The following is a 17,614-nucleotide window of genomic DNA, read 5'->3' as shown; positions in this document are numbered from 1 at the left end:
CGCAGGGAGAACCTGGTTGTGGACGGTTTATGGTGAAATTATGCAGTTTCCACTTCTGAGTTATGACCCCAACAGTACTCACTGAAAAAATAAATAATAAAAAAAAATGCATGCGTATGCAAAAATATACATGCATGTGGTGGCATGTAAAAGTTTATGCTCCCCTACTGTTATTGTGAACAGTTAAGCAGATTGAAGATGAAATCATTTCTAAAAGGCCTAAAGTTAAACATGACACATTTACTTTGCATTTTAGGCAAAAGAATTATATATTTTAATAGTCTATATTTTAAAAATTACAAAAAGGAAAATGAGCCAATGCAAAAGTTTGAGCACCCTGCATGGTGAGTACCTAGTTGTACCCCCTTCTACAAGTATTACAGCTTGTTAACACTTTTTTGTAGCCAGACAAGAGTCTTTAAATTCTTGTTAAAGTGTTTTTCATCCATGCTTCCTTGGAAAATTCTTTCAGTTCTGTGGGATTTCTGGGTCATCTTGCATACATTGCTCATTTGAGGTCTAGCCACAGATTTTCAATGACTTTCAGATCAGATCAGGGGACTGTGAGGGCCATTGTAAAATCTTCAGCCTGCGACTTTTGAGGTAGTCTATTGTGGATTTTGATGTGTGTTTTGGATCATCCATTTGTAGAAGCCATCCTCTTTTCAACTTCAGCTTTTTTTTTTTTAATTTTTTTTTACAGATGGTGTTATGTTTGCATCAAGAATCGGTTGAAATTTAATTCAATCTGTTCTTCCCTCTAACTGTGAAATGTTCCCTGTGCCATTGGCTGAAACACAACCCCAAAGCATGGTTGAGCCATCCGCATGCTTAATGGTTGGCGAGATGTTCTTTTCATGAAATTCTGTGCCCTTTTTTCTCCACACATACCTTTGATCATTGTGGAGTTCTGTTTTACCTCCCCGGTCCATAGGACTTGTCTACAAAATGCATCAGGCTTGATTAGATGTTATTTTGCTTAGTTTTACGGTGATGAAGCAGGCGATGTTTTCTTTTGATGACTCTTCCATGAAGGCCATATTTGTTCCGTTGTCTCTGAACAGTAGAATTGTGTACCACAACTCCAGAGTCTGCTGAATCTTACTGAAGGTCTATTGAAGTGAAGTAGGAGTTCTGATTTGCCTCTCTAGCAATCCTGCCAGCAGCTCTCACTAAAATTTTGTTTTGGTCTTCCAGACCTTATCTTGACCTCCAATGTTCCTGTTAACTGAACCACCGCACGACCTGCTCTACCCTCTCCTACTGTATCCTCACCCATCCCTGTAGACTGTGAGCCCTTGCGGGCAGGGTCCCCTCTCCTTATGTACTTGTGTGTCCCTTGTCTTAGGCTACTTTCACTCTTGCTTTGTTTTGCAGCGTGTTTTTCCCGCAAGAAAACGCATGGAAAAAACGCATACAAATGCTGCGTTTTTTTCAAGCATTTTTATGAGCATGCATGAAAAAAACGCAGCGTTTTTATGCGTTTGTATGCGTTTTTAGTGCATTTTTACCGCGTTTGCGGTTTTTTCCAACATTAGTTGGCCCCTCACTAACCCAAACCATGACTTTACTAACCCTAACCCTTAACCAAACCATACCCTTAACCAAACCATACTAACCCTAACCCTTAACTAAACCCTAACTAACCCTAACCCTTAACCAAACCATACTAACCCAAACCCTAACCCTGAACCCCCTTAACTAACCCTAACTCTAACCCAAACCCCTAATTTCCATTGTCTAACCAATGGTCAACAAAAAACGCATGCGCAAAAAAACGCATACATGAGCATGCCAATGCGCACATATGCGCACCCATAGACTTATAATGGGTGTCTTGCTGTAAAAAAACGCATTGCGCGCGCATGCGTTTTTTTGAGGCAAGTCGGACGCCCAAAAAATGCAACAGGATGCACTGTGCGCCCGAGCGCACACCACAAAAAAACGCATGCGCGTAAAAACGCATACAAGCGCATGTGTATGCGCACATAAGCGCATCCCATGCAAAATATAGGGAAAAAAAGCGCATGCGTTTTTTAGCGCTAAAATACAGCGCAAAAAAAGCAAGTGTGAAACCAGCCTTACACGTGTTTATTATTCTTGTATATATTACACTTGTCTATATTTCCCCTTTTCACATGTAAAGCTCCATGGAATAAATGGCGCTATATAATGCATAATAATAATAACTGCCATTTCTTAATTACATTTCAAACTGAGAAAAGGGCAACTTGAAAACGCTTTGATATCTTCTTATAGCCTTCCCCTGCTTTGTGGCTTTCCATCGTTTTTATTTTCAGAGTGCTAGGCAGCTGCTTAGAAGAACCCATGGCTTCTGTTTTGTGGCACAAGGTTAGCGGAGGCTCAGTTTTTATAAAGCTGGGAAATTTCCATCACCTGGCCTTTAATAACGATAACCGTGAACAAGTCATAGCCCCAACAGGATAATTAAGGTCTGAAACCTTGGTCAAAGTTATCTGAGTGCACAAATCTTCATGGGGACCCAAACTTTTGCATCTGCCCATCTTCCTTTTTAGAATTTTTAAAATGTAAAAAATGACTTTTTTCTTTTTGTGCCTAAAATACAAAGGAAATGTGTCATCCTTAACCCCTTTGCGATCTTAGATGTATCAATATGACCATGGCGCCTGGTACTTAATGACCTTGGATGTATAGAAATGTCATGGCTATCGCCTGTCACAGGGGCTGTGCGCTATCTCTGCTGTGGGTCAGCTGATTCTGACAGCTGACACCCAGCACTCAATGCCAGGAGCGGTACTGGTCATTACATTGTACTGAAAAATATTTGGAACTAGCTGAAGAGCCCGGGCATAGTAACTTAACTACGGTTAGTTATAACAAATTATAATGATATTATATATATATATATATATATATATATATATATATATATATATATATATATACATACATACACACAGTGGGGCAAAAAAGTATTTAGTCAGTCAGCAATAGTGCAAGTTCCACCACTTAAAAAGATGAGAGGCGTCTGTAATTTACATCATAGGTAGACCTCAACTATGGGAGACAAACTGAGAAAAAAAAATCCAGAAAATCACATTGTCTGTTTTTTTTTTTCATTTTATTTGCATATTATGGTGGAAAATAAGTATTTGGTCAGAAACAAGCAAACAAGATTTCTGGCTCTCACAGACCTGTAACTTCTTCTTTAAGAGTCTCCTCTTTCCTCCACTCATTACCTGTAGTAATGGCACCTGTTTAAACTTGTTATCAGTATAAAAAGACACCTGTGCACACCCTCAAACAGTCTGACTCCAAACTCCACTATGGTGAAGACCAAAGAGCTGTCAAAGGACACCAGAAACAAAATTGTAGCCCTGCACCAGGCTGGGAAGACTGAATCTGCAATAGCCAACCAGCTTGGAGTGAAGAAATCAACTGTGGGAGCAATAATTAGAAAATGGAAGACATACAAGACCACTGATAATCTCCCTCGATCTGGTGCTCCACGCAAAATCCCACCCCGTGGGGTCAGAATGATCACAAGAATGGTGAACAAAAATCCCAGAACCACGCGGGGGGACCTAGTGAATGAACTGCAGAGAGCTGGGACCAATGTAACAAGGCCTACCATAAGTAACACACTACGCCACCATGGACTCAGATCCTGCAGTGCCAGACGTGTCCCACTGCTTAAGCCTGTACATGTCCGGGCCCGTCTGAAGTTTGCTAGAGAGCATTTGGATGATCCAGAGGAGTTTTGGGAGAATGTCCTATGGTCTGATGAAACCAAACTGGAACTGTTTGGTAGAAACACAACTTGTCGTGTTTGGAGGAAAAAGAATACTGAGTTGCATCCATCAAACACCATACCTACTGTAAAGCATGGTGGTGGAAACATCATGCTTTGGGGCTGTTTCTCTGCAAAGGGGCCAGGACGACTGATCCGGGTACATGAAAGAATGAATGGGGCCATGTATCGTGAGATTTTGAGTGCAAACCTCCTTCCATCAGCAAGGGCATTGCAGATGAAACGTGGCTGGGTCTTTCAACATGACAATGATCCAAAGCACACCGCCAGGGCAACGAAGGAGTGGCTTCGTAAGAAGCATTTCAAGGTCCTGGAGTAGCCTAGCCAGTCTCCAGATCTCAACCCTATAGAAAACCTTTGGAGGGAGTTGAAAGTCCGTGTTGCCAAGCGAAAAACCAAAAACATCACTGCTCTAGAGGAGTTCTGCATGGAGGAATGGGCCAACATACCAACAACAGTGTGTGGCAACCTTGTGAAGACTTACAGAAAACGTTTGACCTCTGTCATTGCCAACAAAGGATATATCACAAAGTATTGAGATGAAATTTTGTTTTTGACCAAATACTTATTTTCCACCATAATATGCAAATCAAATGAAAAAAAACAGACAATGTGATTTTCTGGATTTTTTTTTCTCAGTTTGTCTCCCATAGTTGAGGTCTACCTAAGATGTAAATTACAGACGCCTCATCTTTTTAAGTGGAGGAACTTGCACTATTGCTGACTGACTAAATACTTTTTTGCCCCACTGTATATATATATATATATATATATATATATATATATATATATATATATATATAAAGCTGAGTGTATAGTCCCGCCCACTCCGCATAGCCACATTCACTATAATATCCGACATCATCCCGTCACCCAGAGCCACCGGACTACTACCTCTAATATCCCACATCATCCCGTCAAAGCCGCCTGACTACTACTCCTAATATCCCACCCCTAATATCCCACATCATCCTGTCAGCCAGAGCCACTGGACAACTACCATTAATATCCCACATCATTCCGTCACAGCCGCCGGACTACTACCCCTAACTAATATCCCACATCATCCCGTCAGAGCCACCAGACTACTACCCCTAATATCGTACATCATCCCGTCAGCCAGAGCCACCGGACTACTACCACTAATATCGTACATCATCCCATAAGCCAGAGCCACCGGACTACTACCCCTAATATCGCACATCATCCCATCAGCCAGAGCCACCGGACTACTACCCCTAATATCCCACACCATCCCGTCAGCCTGTGGTCAGAACCAGAGCACTGAGTGGAACGGTCCTAACTTCCATACCCCGGATCCCTTTAAGAGAGGCCTAGCGTAAGAACCAGAGAGCTGAGTGGATTTGCCATGACTTCCATACCAATGATCCCTTTTATAGAAGCCTGGGGTGAGAATCAGAGCGCTGAGGGATTTACCCTAACTTCCATACCAGAGATCCCTTTAAGAGGGGCATGGGGTCAGTACCAAAGTGCAGAGTGGATTTGCCCTCACTTCCATACCGCGGATCCCTTTAAGAGGGGCCTTGAGTTAGAACCAAAGCGCTGAGTGGATTTGCCCTAACTTCCAAACCAGGGATCCCTTTAAGAAAGGCCTGGGGTCAGTACCAAAACGCTGAGTGGATTTGCCCTAACTTGCATACCAATGATCACTTTAAGAGACCCTGGGGTCAGAACCACAGAGCTGAGTGGAACGGTCCTAACTTCCATACCGGAGATCCCTTTAAGAGGGAAGTTGTGCCTATGGGATGGAAGATGTGTGATTTGTATATGGGCACAGGTGGGGGTTTTTTCATTTCTGTCATGTGCTCTGTGCTCCTGTCTGGGGGGCAGACAATGGCTGGGAGCTTATGTTCCTGGGGATGCTAGATTTCTCCCACCATGTCAGTGTCTGCTGAGGTGTTGTCATGTCTGAAAACTTGCTCATAGCAACCAATCACAGCTCAGCTTCTTTTAACCAGCTCTGGTGAAATGAGAGCTGCTTAGTGATTGGTTGCAAGGAAAACTGTTGGTCATAGCAACCAATCACAGCTCAGCTTCTTTTGAACAGCTCTGGTGAAATGAAAGATGCTTCGTGATTGGTTGGTGATACACACACACATACATACATACATGCATGCATGCACTCATTCATTCATTCAGTTTTCTATATAGATGTAACGGGGTCTGCTGTGCTGTAATACCTCTTACATTACCACCCCATGTTTCAGGAGGTCCACTCTGCTTTTCCTCACTTCTAGATGAAGGACGCTGGCTCGAAAGGCTTTGTAACATTGGAACATATAAAAGATCACTGCTTCTCCATGTATTTCCAGTGTGACAACATTTTACTCACCGGTCTCAGAATATATATACATACATAGGACAGGACAGTCAATATGTGGCGGGCCAGTAGATAACAGGCTCCAATTAAGACACCAGATGTACATTACAATAGCCGCAGGTGGTCGGCGACCCGCGATAATAATAATAATCTTTATTTATATAGCGCCAACATATTCCGCAGCGCTTTACAGTTTAACAGTTTCAAAACACAAGTCATAAGTAACAACGTTAACAATACAATAATTAAAGCAAAATAAGACGAAATAAGACGACCCTGCTCGTGAGAGCTTACGATCTACAATGAGGTGAGAGAGATGCAAAGTACAGTTGTGTATTTACAATTGTATATTTACAATGAAGGTCCAGCCATCTTGAGGGAGTGGAGGATGGATGGAGATAGTGAATGGGCTATACACGCACACTTACATATAGAATGACTTTGATTAGTGAACGTGATAAGCCGCTCTGAACAAATGTGTTTTGACGGAGCGCCTAAAACTATGCAAATTGTGGTTAGTCCTAATTTCTTGGGGTAGAGCATTCCAGAGGATAGGAGCAGCACGGGAGAAGTCTTGAAGTCGGGAGTGGGAGGTACGGATTAGTGCAGAAGTTAGTCGAAAGTCGTTTGCAGAGCACAGCTATCGGCTAGGCCGATAGACAGAAATGAGGGAGGAGATATAGGGGGGTGCCGCACTGTGGAGAGCTTTGTGGGTGAGAACATGTACTTTGAATTGGATCCTATAATGAATTTGCAGCCAGTGTAATGACTAACGAAGAGCGGACACGTCTGAGTACCGATTAGTGAGGTGGACGACCCTGGCTGCTGCATTAAGTATGGACTGGAGAGGGGATAGTCGAGTGACGGGGAGGCCAATTAATAGAGCGTTGCAGTAATCCAGGCGGGAGTGGATCAATGCTACAGTGAGGGTCCCGATCATTTACCGTGGGATTTACAAAGGTGGGGGGAGGTCAGAAGTGGAATATCTCGTTTACCTCTGCCCAGGGGTCGCAGCCGGTCGGTTGCTGCATTAGGGGTATGCATCTCACATTGCACCTATCATACATGCATCTCCTATTCGGTGAGCTGGGGGGTTCTGTAACAATAGAGATTAATATTCCTCAGTGGATGATACCTTTTAATGGCTAACTGAAAAGATGGTAACAAATTGCAAGCTTTCGAGAATACTCATGTCTCTTCACCAGGCATATAGATATTTTTCTATCTACTGGCTAACACAGTACAAAGATATGTATCTTTCCTGTACATTGTACTGGTCACTACAACGGCAGTTTCCAAATTGCACTCAGTAACCTCAACTGCTGCTTGTTTCTGGAAAACACCCATGGCGTCAAAATCGTCACTACACGTGTAGGTAAAATCCCAAAGGGGTATTATTTCCAAAATGGAGTCCCTTGAGGGGGATTCTGCTCTTCTAGCACTTAGGGTCTCTGTAAATGGAGTCCGCGAAGTATTCTATGAAAATCTGCGCTCCGGAGGGCAAATAGCGCTCCATCCGTCCTTCCCGAGTCTCGCCGTATTGCTAAGCAGTAGTGTACAGCCACATATTGGGTATTTCTACATTCAGCAGAAATTGTGGGACAAATTTTGATGCCATTTTTACACATTTCCCAGTATGAAATTGTAAAATCTGGGGCTAACATACAATCTTGGTGGTAAAAATGTAAATTAGTTTTTCTTCACTGCACAATGGTGAAAAACTCCATGACACACCTGCGGTGTCAATATGATCACTGCACTCCTAGATGAATTCATTGAGAGGTGTAGTTTTTGAAATGTGATCACTTATGGGAGGTTCTGCAGTTCTGGCACCTCAAGGGCTCTGCCAATGTGACATGTTGCGCCAAAAGCCTGTCCAACAAAATCTGAACTCCAATATGGTGCTTCCCTTCTGAGCTTTGCACTGTCTCAAAAGTAGTCTTTGACCACATATGGGGTATCGGTGTACTCAAGAGAACTTGCATATCAAATTTTGAGTTCCAGTTTCTCCTGTTACCCTTGTGAAAAATAAAAATGGGACTAAAATAATATTATTGTGGGAAAAATGGGATTTTTTTTTTTTTTTTTTTCATGGCTCTACGTTATAAATTTCTGTGAAGCACCTGGGGGTTCAAGGTGCTCGCCACACATCTAAATACAGTCCGTGAGAAGTCTAGTTTCCAAAATGGTGTCACTTGTCGGGGTTTTCCACTGTTTAGGTACATCAGGGGCTCTCCAAATGCGACATGGTATCCGTTAATTATTCCATCAAATTTTACTTTGAAAAAGTTAAATGGCGCTCCTTCTGCTGCTGACACTGTTATAAAGGTGACCCCCAACTCTGTACTAATAACCCCCATCCTGGTATATGATCCCCATCCAGGTATGTGCTCCCCATCCTGGTATAAATGTCCCCACCCAGGTATACAGCGGTGGCAAAGATTAAGAGACCACTTCAAAATTTTCAGTTTATGATTTTTCTCTTTATAAGTATATTTTTGAATAAAATGTAAATTGCTCTTTTATTCTATAAACTACTGACAACATGTCTTCGAATTTCCAAGCACTAAATTTTGTATTTATTTTCAGAAAATGAGAAATGGTCAAAAGAACAAAAAAAATGCAGTGCTGGCAGACCTCAAATAATGCTAAGAAAAAAAGTTCATAATCATTTAGAAACAATAATACTAATGTTTTAACTCAGGAAGAGTTCAGAAATCAATATTTTGTGGAATAACCATGATTTTTAATCACAGCTTTCATGCGTCTTGGCATGCTTTCCACCAGTCTTTTACACTGCTTTTGTGTAACCTTATACCACTCCTGGTACAAAAATGTAAGCAGTTCTTTGTTTGATGGCTTGTGACTATCCATCTTCCTCTTGATTACATTCCAGAGGTTTTCAATGGTGTTCAGTTCTGGAGATTAGACTGGCCATGACAGGGATTTGATGTGGTGGTCCTTCATCCACACATTGATTGACCTAGCTGTGTGGCATGGCGCATTGTCCTGCTGGAAAAACCAGTCCTCAGAGTTGGGGAACATTGCCTGAGCAGAAGGAATCTACTGTTCCAGGACAACCTTGTATGCGGCTTCATTCATATGTCCTTCGCAAAGATTAACCTGCCCAATTCCAGCCTTGCTGAAGCATCCCCAGATCATCACCAATCCTCCATCAAATTTCACAGTGGGTGCAAGATACTGTGGCTTGTATGCTTCTACGGGTCTCAGTCTAACCATTAGATGACCAGGTGTTGGGCAAAGCTGAAAATTAGACTCATCAGAGAAGATTACCTTACTCCAGTCCTCTATGGTCCAATCCCTATGGTCTTTGGCAAACTTCAGCCTGGCTCTCCTTTGGTTCTCATTGCCTCTAAGAGCCTGTTATGAACTGTTCTTGCCATGCACTTCACCCCAGCTGCCATTTGCCTTTCCTTTTGTAGGTTACTTGATGTCATCCTGCGGTTGCTGAGTGACATTCGAATAAGATGACTGTCATCCTGGTCAATAGAGAGTTGTTTTCGCCTTCTGCCGGTCTGTAGCTTCGTTGTCACTAATGTCTGCTGCTTGACCTTGTTGTAATGGACTGCCATCTTAGACATTTTTAAGGATGGAGGCAACATGACGCTCACTGTATCCCTCTGCTAGTAAAGCCAGAATTGACCCCTTCTTTTCCTCACTCGACTTTTTTTTCAACTCCTCTGGCATGGTTAAGATATTTTTTCATTCCTAGTACTTTTGGGATATTACTAGCACTTGTTTTGCCATCCAGCTTGTCCTATTGCAAGAGGATTGTGAACACCACAGCAGGGTTTTTAATACTTTCCTTCGTTAACTAAGATTTGGTTCAGGTGATCACCTAATCAGAAGCACATTAAGTAGAATGAGGTGTACTCTGGTTGGATTTCAGCTGACACTGGAATGGAATGGCTCTCAGACATGTAGAGAAGCTGATTTTTATAAAACTGTGCAGTGATCTCTTAATTTTTGCCAGAGCTGTATATGGCCCCCAATCCAGGTACACATAGCCCCAATCCAGGTACACATGGCAAAACGACTGTCTAATGGCAAATAGTTATAGCTGCCCATACACATTACATAATTGTTATTTCTCCTGACTCCCCCATTACACGCACACTCTGCTTGGTTAAGTGTGCATGTTTATTTCACTTGAGTGGTGATACAAACTATTGCCAAACACCTGTGCCAGGAGCTTCCCTGACAAATGCACCCCCCCCATACTGGTTGTTGGTGTTTAGGACCCCCACAGTCACAATACCTGGGCATTGTCCAGTTTCCACTCCTGTCAATGGAGATGGCTGAGAACATCATTTGCTACATTGTCACTACCTACTGTAATTTACTGTATTTCCTGTCCTACAAACATTTAGCTTTTTTAGTTTGCATATCCCCTGATGGATTGTGTCACGTAGTTTTCTTCACATGATTAATTACTCTATAAGCGAATACTTCCAGGAACTCATTAATTGCTATCATTAGGATCAGAGACTTTACTTTAATACTGTATTACTGGAAGAAATTAATAATTTTAATTACTACAGATGTTCCGGCTTTTGTATATTTGCGGTACATTAAAAAGGGCTGTACAACCATCCTATGAAGTGATGGCATACTACTAGGTTACAGTATCTCTTTTATAATGCTTTCTTGTAGCAATATCTATTTATTTATTGCCAAAAAGAAAATTTCCCTTTAGGACAAAGCCTAGAAAGCCTTTATAGGGGTTATGTCTGTGGGGGGTGGTCCTACTTTGGTCGAAAGGAGATACAGATCTCTGCTCAATGGAGAATGGGAACCATCTTAAACATTTCCATGTGGAAAGCTTCCCCTCTGTTCTGTGATCCCGCATTTAAGGTGGATTCAGACGTCATTGTATCGCTGTCTGATTCCCGTCTGTGATGCAAGGACCGGCCACGGATTCACTAACCTGGCCTTACATAAGCATCTATGAAGCTGACAAGTTTGGGCCAGGAGACCCATGGCCAGTCCGTGCTTGGACCGTGATACATAGACGTTTGAATTCGGCTTAAGGGGGAATTAAAAAAAAAAAAAAAAAAAAGTACACTTGAGAGAGAACATTCTAAATGTGATGGCCAGGGTCCGATTCTTGAAATTAAAGCGGCCATCTTGTCCTGGCCTAATCAATCTACAAGACTTTTACTTGTGTCGTCTGTGAATTACATTTTATGATGCAGTTGTTACAGAAATGTGTGTATTTATTTGAAATTTTTTTTATTTTTGTGTAGGGTCAGCATGTTTCATCTATGCCAGTCTCAAAATTGGAGGAAACTTTGTATCGATATCAACCTGTTTACATAGAAATGTACGGCCCAACAGTTCCCGCAATAGAAGTGCTGAGTCGAATGGGGTAAGTGTATTTTTCTGTTCGTACATGTACCGACAACTTGGAATCATTCACGGACATAAGCCGTCTTTAGGAAACCAAGTGTCAAATATATACATGGTTAATTGGCGAACATCTGGTTCAGTAAACAATGTGCCGACCATGGAACGTGTAGAATTTTGCTGTGACGTAAGTGAATCTTTTAGAGCTTTGTAAGTCAACCTTACACTTTGTAAAATAAGCTCTAAACATTTTAACACATTCTGTGGTTTCTACTACCAAACATTTCAGAGTGAGCTTAGAATAGCTAAACCTCACTTGTAATTAAGGCACCGTCCACTCTAAAGTAAAAAAGGGAAAAATATCTAAAAGCTGTAAGCCGCCATATTATTCCTGTTGATGGAGTTTTTAAAAACCATTGTTTTGAGTATTAAAACACCCTTCTCTTCCTTTTACCACGCCTCATGGTGTTTTCCTTGTCTGATGATAAATTGTCCATAGTGACGACACCTCAGGTAAGTTCTGTAGACATTGCCTGGCTGCAGTGTTGGCGACACTGGACTGAACACCACGGCTGTGGCGTAAGATTGGCCTTTGCAGTCACTTAAAGGGAATCTGTCACCCTTTTTTTGGCCTATCAGCTACCGGCATTGACATCAGGGGCTTATCTACAGCATTCTGTAATGCTGTAGATAAGCCCCGATGTAACCTGAAAGATGAGAAAAACACGTTAGATTATACTCACCGGAGGGGGCGGTCCGGTCCGATGGGTGTTGCGGTCCGGTCCGGCACCTCCCCATCTTCATGCGGTGATGTCCTCTTCTTCCCTTTCTGTAGTGGCTCTGGTGCAGGCGCACTGCTCTGCCCTGTTGAGGGCAGAGCAGAGTCCTGCAGTGCGCAGGCGTCGGGAGAGGTCTGGCGCCTGCGCACTGCAGTATTCTGCTCTGCCCTCAACAGGACAGAGCAGTGCGCCTGCGCCGGAGCCACTACAGAAAGGGAAGAAGAGGACGGCATCGTATGAAGATGGGAGGTGCCGGACCGGACCGCCTCCTCCGGTGAGTATAATCTAACGTGTTTTTCTCATCTTTCAGGTTACATTGGGGGCTTATCTACAGCATTACAGAATGCTGTAGATAAGCCGCTGATGTCAATGCCGGCAGCTGATAGGGCAAAAAAAAGGTGACAGATTCCCTTTAAATGTCGTACATAAGGAACGTCTAAGGAGGGGAGGTGTAGGAAATTGGAAGTTGTTGACGAGAGAAGAAGTGGTTAAGGTTGTTGCCTTTCTTTCTTTGAGGCCCCCTCCAAAACTTATTAAGCCCCCTTACCTGTCTTCTAACGTGCAATAGATGAGACCCAAATGGCAGCAATTTCATGGCTTGTGTTGATTATTCGTGCATCTTTTTCTCCGTATCTGTCTGTTTAAGGTGGGCACCAAGACTTGGTCAACTGCAATTTGGTGCCCAACAGACTTAAAATTGTTTTAAATGCTCACGGTCATTTCAATAAACTTTCCATAAATCAATAGCACAAGCAAATATAATAAACTTTTTGTTATATTTATTCTTGGAGAAATATTCTTTCTCCATTCATTTATGGGTCACATCTTCTGCCCTGTCATCTTCTACCTGAACTCCTCATTCACTCTTCAAAACTCACTGAGGTATCAGGTTACATGCTCCCCATAGATGTCTTGATAGAGAAAGAGGCAGTAGCAGCATGCTTAGGGACTGACAAAAAGTGCGCATGCTGTTTTCGCACCTTTTTTTTTTTTTTTTTGCGCACGCCTTGTGATGCTGTGAAACGGCAATTAAATAGCCTTCGATAACAATACCCCAGGATAGAGCAATGTTGATATGTATCAAAGGGAGAAATGCAGGTGTGCTGTGTTGATGGTAAGGAATTGACAGAATTCAGATGAATAGATTGTAGATTATCTCAAACAAGTTTCTAGGTTGAATGGACGTTTGCATATAGTGGTTCCCATAAGGAAGAGGTCCATTAAACCTAGAAACGCGTCATAAATAAACTACAATCTATTTCTATTCATCTGAATCCTGTGAATTCCTATCCAGCAGCGCAACACACCTACATTTCTCCCATTGGTGCATAGTGAGGGATGAGGCAGAGACTCATGTACAGATGGTGTGCTGCTTTCCTGCTAGTTTTTCTATTTAATCCCAGTGCTGACTTCCCATCTACCCTACTCAGTACCGTTGTATGTATAATTATGGGGATGCAGATCTTGAACAGGATTTACTGCATCACTTCCATTAACTTCAGTGAAGCTCTGATACAGCAGGTGGTTCAGTGTGAACAGGGATAATATGTTGAGGTTCCCAGATATCAGATTCCCCATGATCACAAACTAATAACATGCCCTATAGATATCCTGTGATTTTTTTTTTCTTTTTTTAATAACGAGAATATTCATTTAAACTTCTTCGTTTTGGAAAATGAGCTACACAATGAACAGTACAAATCCTCTGCTCCCACAGGACCTTGGAGTTCCCTCTAAATGTGTAACCTGAAAAGAGTCTAACAATTTTTGATTGATGCCAACTAGTGATGATTGAACATGCTGGGATAAGGTGTTAACTGAGCATGCTCGGGTGCTAACCGAGTGACTTCTGTGTGCACGTTCGCTCATCACTAATGACAACACATTCGATAGCAGCAGTCCGAAGACTAGTTTGGTCTCTACTGGCCCACGTGCTTAGTTTGACTGGGTGTACATGTGCTTTCAATGGGGAGAGTGGAATAATTAGACAGAGGCTAATCTCTAACTGACAAGAATTGTAATCTAACATGCCCCCTCCGGGCACACTAACCAGTCATGGTACATGATGAAAGCATCAGATGGCAATGTTGTTACTCTACAAGGGTAGAGCATAGCTGGTTTTACTCAGTGCATTTGTCGGAGATTTTAGGGGTTTAATTGTCTTTCTTAAAATATGTAATATTATAGGCTTATGTGTGCGTGATGGTGTTTAGCCATGCCAAGGGTGCACCGAGCCCCATAATTTGCATTAAAGGGAATCTGTCACCCCATTTTTCAAGTATCCGCTGCCGCACCGCCATCAGGGGCTTATCTACAACATTCTGTAATGCTGTAGATAAGCCTCCGATGTAACCTGAAAGAGAAGAAAAACGAGTTATATTACCGGGGGGGGGGGGGGGGGGGGGTGGTCCGGTTTTGGTCAAATGGGTGTTGCGGTCCGGCGCCTCCCATCTTCTAACGGTGACGTCCTCTTCTTTGCTGCCTGTTGTGGCTCCTGCGCAGGAGCAGAATACTGCAGTGTGCAGGCGCCGGACCTCTACCAGCGCCTGCACACTGCAGGACTCTGCTCTGTCCTCAACAGGGCAGAGCAGTGTGCCTGCGCAAGGGCCACGACAGGCAGCAAAGAAGAGGACGTCACCGTTAGAAGATGGGAGGCGCCGGACCAAACCACGACACCCAATCGGCCCAAACCGGACCGGACCTCCCCTGGGTGAGTATAATATACCTCATTTTTCTTATCTTTCGGGTTACATCGGTGGCTTATCTGCAGCATTACAGAATGCTGTAGATAAGCCCCTGATGGCGGTGTCGGCTGCTGATACTCGAAAAATGGGGTGACAGATTCCCTTTAAGTGTAAAAGTGGAAAATAATTATACCTATTAAATCTGAGAATTATCTGACATGAAACATAGTAGTGAGTAATAGAAAACCCCATTACAGGGACAATCAAGGCTTTTATTTCCATCTCGTACATAAAAGGCTTATCCACAGGATATATATTCTAGGTATATGGCGATCCTGTGAGGAAGATTGGGCGTACAAAAAGGTGGATGCACTCTATTAGACTAAAAATATTAACATATTTGAAGTGCCAAATATCTCAATATTTATATACCTACAGGATATGACATAAATGTATACTAAATGCGGATTCCACTGATTAACCTGCAGCTATCCTGAGAATCGGTCACTGGAGAGGTGGTTGGAATTGCCATGCAAATTAATGGGATTTCAGACCACCTCCTCACTAGCAGTAGTGGGCGATAGGGCTCCGTTCTCACAATAAACACGGGTGGCATATGCTGTGGATATGCCATAAATGTACAAGATGGAAATAACCCCTTGAATTGGATCTGACACTTATCACTAGTGGACACATGATGTACAATAAAAAGCTCTTTGAGTCCATGGCGTCATAAATTACCAGACTCATACTTCGTTCTTACTATCGATTTTTTTTTTTTCTGAATAGTTTGCGGCTTTTCCAAAAACTATATCTACTCCATTCAAAGTAACATTTTTGAGAAACCAGTTAGAAGATGTTTTATGACGCTAATGATTTTGGAAAAGGTTACAAAACCATGTCTAAAAAGTGTGGCCTCCATCAGTTCATTGTCAGCCAAATAGCTTCCAGATGTCAAAAGTTTTACCCTCGAGATTACTATATTCTGAAGGATAAAATTCTTCTTTAGCCAGATTTTTGTTGCCAACATCTCAAAGATGATTCACGAGTATGAAAAGTATATTTCTATTTGTCTAAAATTAAAAAAGTTTTACATGTGGAAAATCAAGCAGAAGACCCTGTAAAAAGAAGCTTGTCTAAGCCATTGAAAAATGGTGGTATTGTCTTGGTTTTGTCTGATGACTAGATATAAAAAATGACGCGTCCACTATTAACGCAAATGGATGAGAACGTCTTCTGTGCACAGACCAAAAATGTTCATGTGATGATGCAGTGGGAAAACAGTTATATATCAGATTTATGTTTGGGATTTGCCAATACATGTAGAAAACCCGAATCTTTGCTGCTGAAATTAAAGTGGTCTTCTCAGCTCCTCGGCAGAGGTCCAGCCATTGTGGCACCTAAGTCCATCCTAACGGTCTTTTTGTCTTTGAAAGTTTTTCATACATGTAAGTACATTAATTCTGCTCCCCTTCTCTTTTGTGTCCAAGGCACATAAGCCTTCATCCAGTGTGGGTATAGTTTTTAACCTGTTCTATCGGACTTTGTGATGGACCTGGGATCTAACCATTTCCATCTGTCTTCAGATGGTTGACCTTTTGATACCTGATCAAACCCTGGGTGAAGTCTTTACATACTTGCGGTGCTCACTGTTAGATTTGCTAAGCCGCTACACACCAGATGTTTGGTTATTGAACATTTTAATGTGGATTATAGACAAAACATGCGAGAAGAGTAATTCAATCACCAGCTCGTACGGACCAGAGGAGGAAGTATCTGTTACGTAGGAGAGCTGAAAATCGTCTGTATGTTATAAAGTGTGACAAGAGCTCCAATAGCCTCCATGCTGTATAATGATGAGTTCCCCTGAGCAAAGGTCCTTGAAGGCCAATTAGTCTCTTTACAATACACCACATAAGACTGAAACTAAAGATGCAGAAAGCAACATTGCTGATTCCTAAATATAAAAAGTATTTAGACTAATGCTAAAATGGCAGTAGATTTCTTGGAAGTCTTGCTACTGTGACTGCTTTTGGAAGAAGACCAATTCTTTGACAACCCCTTCCCTCCTTACCACATATGCCATGTAAAATGGGCAATGTTGGCCAAGAAAGAGACATGGAGGAGAAAGCATGCTGGGCAGGCTCTCTCCATAAAAATCTAGGAATTTTATAGGAACATCTGAGCCACAACGCCATATATCATGACAGTATATAGCTAGAAAATTGGTCCTGGCCACTTGTTTGGTTATTTTTCTGTGATTCAAGCACTTGGGTTCATCTATAGAGCTGGATATTAGCTTTGACCGTGTCTGTTCGCTTCTTCAGTAACAGACTTGCTGTGTACTTCTGCATACTTTTGGCCGCTTAGTGAGTCTTTGGAAGAATGATCATACCTCTGTTTTCTTTTTGTATGACCATCAAATATTCTCTGTGGCATTCTCATTCTCAGAAGAATTCCTCATGTTGTTTTATGCTGGTCTGTGAAAGTGCTTGACTACTATTTTTTTGGCTTTGCTGGTTGTAGGCCTTTATACATATTCTCTGTGTTTCAGCCTTTAAGAGCATCAATGACTTTAGCAGAAGACTTGCATCCAAGCTGACGGTTATACGATACTGCGTAGGATGTATTGTTGAGATCCTGTTGCTAT

The 17,614-nt window shown here is 42.2% G+C and overlaps 1 protein-coding gene across 1 annotated transcript in view; it reads left to right on the top strand.

Moving 5' to 3' along the window:
- Positions 1 to 17,614, top strand: part of MNAT1 (MNAT1 component of CDK activating kinase) — a 189,180-nt gene that overhangs the window by 91,819 nt on the left and 79,747 nt on the right. Inside the window, exon 7 of the mRNA XM_073571114.1 lies at positions 11,402 to 11,523. Within this exon, the coding sequence (XP_073427215.1) occupies positions 11,402 to 11,523 (122 nt within the window). The remainder of the gene's footprint in view (positions 1 to 11,401; positions 11,524 to 17,614) is intronic.

Source organism: Dendrobates tinctorius, unplaced genomic scaffold (assembly GCF_039654945.1).
Source record: "Dendrobates tinctorius isolate UK_male_01 unplaced genomic scaffold, ASM3965494v1 ptg000006l, whole genome shotgun sequence".
Taxonomy (NCBI): Eukaryota; Metazoa; Chordata; class Amphibia; order Anura; family Dendrobatidae; genus Dendrobates; species Dendrobates tinctorius.
This window is presented reverse-complemented; position numbering and strand designations above follow the sequence as displayed.